The 6,000-nt window shown below is 43.4% G+C and overlaps 1 protein-coding gene across 1 annotated transcript in view; it reads right to left on the bottom strand.

The window, feature by feature from the left end:
- Nucleotides 1-2,944, bottom strand: part of LOC111231707 (ankyrin repeat and SOCS box protein 2-like) — a 4,548-nt gene extending 1,604 nt beyond the window's left edge. Inside the window, exons 1-5 of the mRNA XM_022758926.1 lie at nt 2,607-2,944; nt 2,200-2,369; nt 730-885; nt 327-572; nt 79-250 (exon numbers count right to left, since the gene is read on the bottom strand). Coding sequence (XP_022614647.1) covers nt 79-250; nt 327-572; nt 730-885; nt 2,200-2,369; nt 2,607-2,944 — 1,082 coding nt within the window. The remainder of the gene's footprint in view (nt 1-78; nt 251-326; nt 573-729; nt 886-2,199; nt 2,370-2,606) is intronic.
- Between the last annotated feature and the right edge of the window lie 3,056 nt (nt 2,945-6,000).

Raw genomic sequence — 6,000 nt, 5'->3', positions numbered from 1 at the left:
ACAGCAGAGTCACTAAAGTTTGTCATCTCCCCTCACGCTCTTTATGCCCAGTACCAGCATGAATAAAACCGTTCAGACCGTATGTGATTGTTCTGAACGGCCACATGGAGAGGCAGCAGCCCGGACTTGGTGGATCTGTTGGTGTCAGCTCTCAGAGAGAGTAGCGCCTCCACAGCTGAAACGTGACCGTTCTTACAGGCTTCGTACAGCGGCGAAGCTCCATCTCCCGCCTGTCCATTTATATCTGCACCTGAAAACATAAAGACATGGATGTCAGCTCCTGACAGGCACTAAAAATAACTGGTGGACCGGTCTGAGTGGCGGACCATTTTTTACGAGCAGGTGGATGACGTCGACGTGTCCGTGCTGCGCGGCAGTGAAGAACGGTTGGATGCCGTAGATGTTTTTGGTTTGCAGACTGGCTCCGGCCTCCAGCAACAACCTGCAGAGCTCCAGACATCCGTGTCTGCAGGCTTCATGAAGGGCACTTAATCCCTGACTGCAGCAGCGATTTACCTGAGCTCCAGACTTCAGCAGCAGGTCTACAATGGCTACTTTCAGATGCTGGCAGGCTGACAACAACAACAAGAATTTTACGACATTATTTTATTGTCCACACAACATTTATAAACTTTGCATTTCTTCCTGTCCCTGTAAACTATTTTAATCCCTGATTTCACTTTACAACAGCGACATCACTGTAGCTTTCAACGGGCTCTATGATGTCACCTGTGAACAGCGGTGTTTCTTGGTCCTTGTTGGCGATGTTTGGGTCGGCTCCGTGCTTCAGGAGAAAGTCGACACAGGAAACATTTCCACGCTCGGCAGCCAGGGGCAGAGCGGTCTGATTCTTCAAATTGCATTTGTTAACTGAATCGGGATGAGCTGAGGGCAGAGGTCAAAGGTCAAACTGTTTTTGACTCGCATGTACTGGTTAAACTTTATTACAACTTAGCTATGAAAAAATCCTCACCAAAGTAACTAATAATGCCATGAGGCAGAAACAGTGGAGCTCATAACATGGACCAACTGATCAGTACATTCAACGCTGGAGCCACCATAACAATAGTCATAAAGCACGGACCGCTAACTGTGAAAAGCAAATATCAAACTGAAGAAAAGATTTGAGTTTGACAATCCAGCTTGAAAATCTTCCAGCAATAATAAGGGCAATATGAATCAGAGTGAAGCATCAGTTTCACCAGGTAGATCATTGACTTCAATAACACACAGAGGGGGTGAACAGACACTAAGGTTGGTACATGTTAAATATTTGTAATCATCATAACTGACATGGGCCAGATTGGACAATGTATATATAAGGTACATCAACTTGTTTCATGCTGCAACAGATTCGCTGTTCAAAGGTTTACCATCACAAAAGTCTTTAGATTTTAGACTGATCAATTCTCTGGGAGATGTCCATTAAAGTAGAACACCTGTGAAAGGCAAAAACTTGATTGAACAGTAAATTCAAAATGGCTGACTTCCAGTTGGGTTTAGGGTTTGCTCCATGAGATGTTTTTGGGATTTTTCATGTGCCGACCAAACTTTGTACATATCGGTGAAATGTAGCTAACTGCTAGGATCAAAGTATAAAACCTGTCACTTCATTTTGCCAGGAGGTGGAACTATAAGTATAACTGATTATTGGCATGTACATGGGGTTGGGGTCTGGTTCACATGGCGAAATATTGATATTTGCCATGCAGCCATGGACACGTCATTTAACAGAAACTTCTGCCACACCCATATTTTCGAACAGTCCTAGAAGTCATTCAAAGGCACTGTAGAGCTGAATCGACCATGTCCAAATGTGATATCACAACGAAATACTAGTTCAAACATGGGAGCAGTTTTGTGAGTTTTTGCACAAAATAACCAATATCTAATAACCAATATCTAATGACCAATATCTAATGGCCAGTATCTAATAACCAATATCTAATGACCAATATCTAATAACCAATATCTAATGACCAATATCTAATAACCAATATCTAAAACAAGTATGAAATCAACTTATGAAATTCAGATAAAACACAAACTTTTCACTAAATCATGTAATTTATGTAATTTTGTTATCTAAAGATTAGTTAAGACCAGGATTCATTAGTCTGGTAAATCATCATGGGGTTAACCATGTCAATAAAGTATAACCAAACTCAAATCCAGCCCTTCATCAGTGGTAGTACTCACCTCTGACCAGGATCTGGACACACTGTATCTGTCCATAAAAAGCAGCTTCATGAAGAGCAATCCAGCCTTCATCATCTGGGTCTGTCAGACTGCTGGACCTGCATCTGACCAAATCCATCAGAGCCTCAGCATCTCCATTCATAATCAGAGCCTGCAAAGGACTGACCTCTCTGAGAAACAGAGAAACACTGAGACATTAACATGTAAACAACTAGAAAACAACAACAAACAGCTCATCTGGACATAAACAAACCCGGATCTATACAAACATCCAACATCTGTTGAAGGACTGGTACAGGGTGAGCAAGGAGTGGCTAACATCCAGCAGCTGTCTGTTGTTGTTTATTTTCTGCTGTTAGATGTGTGCTGGCTGTTTACAGATATTTTCTGACTGTTTGCTGACTCACCTCTTGAAGCCCTTGTAGAGAAACTGCGACAGGGCTGTTGGGGGGTTTGCACAGTTTGGGACCTCTGGGGGGTCTGAAGGTGGAGGTTGTAATGGAGGTACGTAGTACAGGTTCCTGGGGGGGTCATGTCTCTGTCTTGGATTTGGGTTTGTTTGGGTTGGGGTAGCCAGGACAGCCGGGGCAGCAGGGGCTGAGGATGATGATGATGATGATGTGATCTGGTCAGAACCTGGAGGACGGTGGATGTCAGCAAGGCTTCTCTCTACAGCAATCTGCAGCAGCTCTTCATCTGACAGGTGACTGTAAACATCGTAGTCCTCCAGATCAGAGACGGCCATGTTGGATTTTATGGTTGGAGATAGAATCAGCCGTTCAGAAGAGGTCCAGTCAGTTTGGTTCTGGACTAAGAAGTCTCTCAGACTCTCAGCAGCAGAGTTTCCCCATTAAACCTACAGTTACTGGGACAAATAAGTGCTGCAGGTCATTTGAGTCGACCTCTTTGGATTTTGGCTGAACATGCTGGTGAATGTGACTGGAAGCCGTGGAGGTCAGTGGTGTTTCTTTTCTCTGTCCGGAGGCCAAAGTATTCAAACGGACTTAGAGCTGTTGATCTGATCTGCAGAAGAAAGATGACAGAACAGTTTCCTTCTGTTTGAATCTGTAGTGTCTAACAACTGAACAAAGATCAATAAGTATCAACTCTGAAATGGATTCATATTACTCTTCTCTCTAACCCTAACCTCACCTAGAAATAGATTCCTCCTGCTGCTTTGACTGATATATAACACAACACCATGTATAAAACATGAACAAAACGACGTAAGACAACATAACAAACCACAACAAACATAACGTGACAAATATTACATAACACAAAGTAATACAGCATAACGCAACGTAATGCTATATAACACAGCAAAGCGTGACATAACACATCTTAATGTAAAGTAAAATAGAGTGATGCAACATGACACAAACTGACGTAACGTTGCGTGACGTCGCGCACTGACGTAACGTACTGTGACGTAATGTGGCGTGCGTCACGCAGCGCGACGCAACGCAGCGCAACGCAGCACAATGCAGCGCAACCCAAAGCAACGCAAAGCGACGTCATGCAACCTAATCCTAACCCTACATAACAACATAAAATAAACATAATGTAAGACATAAAATCACAAAACCAAGACAAAGTTTAATTTAATAACATTCAATAAAATAAGTCCCTTGAACAGTTATCACACAGAGCTTGCACAATATATTACAAATATATTCTTATAGTGTGTATTATTATTATTAATTATTATTATTATTATTATTATTATTATTATTATTATTATGACAATATGATGTTCATGAATTACATTTTCCTGAAGTATTTTGGTTCTGTGTAGGAAACTGTGTCAAAGAATTTTTTACAAAAAGTTTGTTTTGAGGTTGACTGCCCCAAATAATTGCCCCAACCCTAACAATGCAACACTGATTGTGATCTTAAAGGACTGACTAAACAGTTTGAGTCGTACCTGTGAAAAGGTCCAATCAGGAGTCAGTGCTGTCACAGTTTCCAGCAAAAATCCTCTGTTTCTGTCCCAGAGAAGTGGCAGTAGATCTGTTGGTCTGTTATAGAAGCAGCGGCAGTAGATCTGTTGGTCTGTTATAGAAGCAGCAGCAGTAGATCTGTTAGTCTGTTATAGAAGCAGTGGCAGATGAAACAGAAACCTGGCTCTTGTTCTAAGACTTTAGTGTCTATGACCTGGTTACAGCTGCTCTCACTGACAGAACTGCAGACTTAGACTGAAGTAGAACTACAACACATGAACAGATGTTTCTATAAGAGACAGGGTAAACTCCACACCTCCAGGATTATAGGGTTAAACATCACCAGATAAACCTCAACTGTCAACTCATCAACAACATTATTACGCATGTAAACTATCTTATGTGTTCATTATGTAGCCCCCCACCCCACCCCACCCCCACCCCCACACACTTTATATCAATATTTTATAATAAAACATCATTAAACTACAGCACAGTCATGTCCATAAACTGGACTTTGTGAATGAGTTTGGTCACTTACCACCACCCGTATCCATGGTAACCGCTTCAGCTGCTGCAGTGCGGGCCTTAGCCTACAGCTTACCCGCCTAGCGCTGCCCATCATCCGGTTCTGGTCCGGTTTCAGCCCGGTTCCGGTCCAGTGAGCTGGGTATAGCCTCCAGTCTTCAGAAGCTGCAAACTGCTGCCTCTCAAATCTCCATTCAGATTTGGGACAGTTCAACTGATTTACAATCCACCAGATGAAATGGTCAGATGCGGTAAAACGCTCTTTAAGGTCTGACGTGAACTCTCAACTTTAATGATGTTGGACTCGCTCGGTTCCGCCTTCAGTGTGGGAGACAGACGGAGCTGTGTTCAGGTGGATCGACGTTGTATTGAGATAAACACAGTGTAGGCCGAAACGAGTCGTGCCGGTTTCTAAAATCTCATTTTTTTTCTAAAGGTTTTATCGCTTTACAAATGAGCACAGACGCATTAAAGCGCTAACGTTTCAACGCAGTTCGGCGTGACGTTCGTACCGCAGAGGACAGACCGGCTGGGTGTAGAAGTCAGGATTTTATCCCAGTAAATGGTTTTTGGTGAGTTGGGTGTACGCCGAACTGAAGAGGAGATCATGTCGATTTCTGACATATCTGATATTCGAGGTCTCCCACATTCTTACTCTTAATAATCAGTAAATAAATTCTGTAATACGAATTTTGGACGGAGTCTGGCGTGACGTTCTCTCTGCACAGAGGAGGCAAAAACTGTAAAAGATTTGAATGGAGTCTGTGCTGCCTGGTGTTGTGAAGACCCGCCGGAATGAAAGGTGATGTTTTTGATGTCTGCTGCTCTTCGGTTTTAAACTTTTCACGTTGTGGGTTAACTCGCGTGGAAATAAACGTTAAATTATTCATTTTCTAACGGAGTCTGGCTTGACGTTTCCTCTGCATAGGAGCGTGGATTGGCTTGGAAAGCGTTCAGCTATGGGATCTGATGCTGAACTGGGATGTTCTATTCAACAGATGTTCCTCGGAGAAGTGGAGGTTTTTCTGGAATAACCGCAGCTTGGAGGATTGGCTGAGCGCCGAACACACAGACAGACGCTGCTGAGTTGTGAAGTGCGTTTCTAACCTCTGACAGATCACTTCATCTGCAGATGAGCCAAGACGCGTTATAATATTAGAATTCTGAACGGAGTGTGGCCTGACGCCCCCAACCACCCCCCACCCCCCGGACTGATAGAGCAGGGATCTCCTAGGAAACGGTTAGTGACACTGCCCCCCCCCGCCTCGTTCTCTCATCAGGGATGGTTGGTACTGAGCTCCGTCGCCTGCTCTCCCACTAACCACCAGTA

Source organism: Seriola dumerili, unplaced genomic scaffold (assembly GCF_002260705.1).
Source record: "Seriola dumerili isolate Sdu_G_001 unplaced genomic scaffold, Sdu_1.0 BDQW01000312.1, whole genome shotgun sequence".
Taxonomy (NCBI): Eukaryota; Metazoa; Chordata; class Actinopteri; order Carangiformes; family Carangidae; genus Seriola; species Seriola dumerili.
The sequence above is the reverse complement of the archived record's forward strand: the minus strand, read 5'-3'. Positions and strand labels throughout refer to the sequence as shown.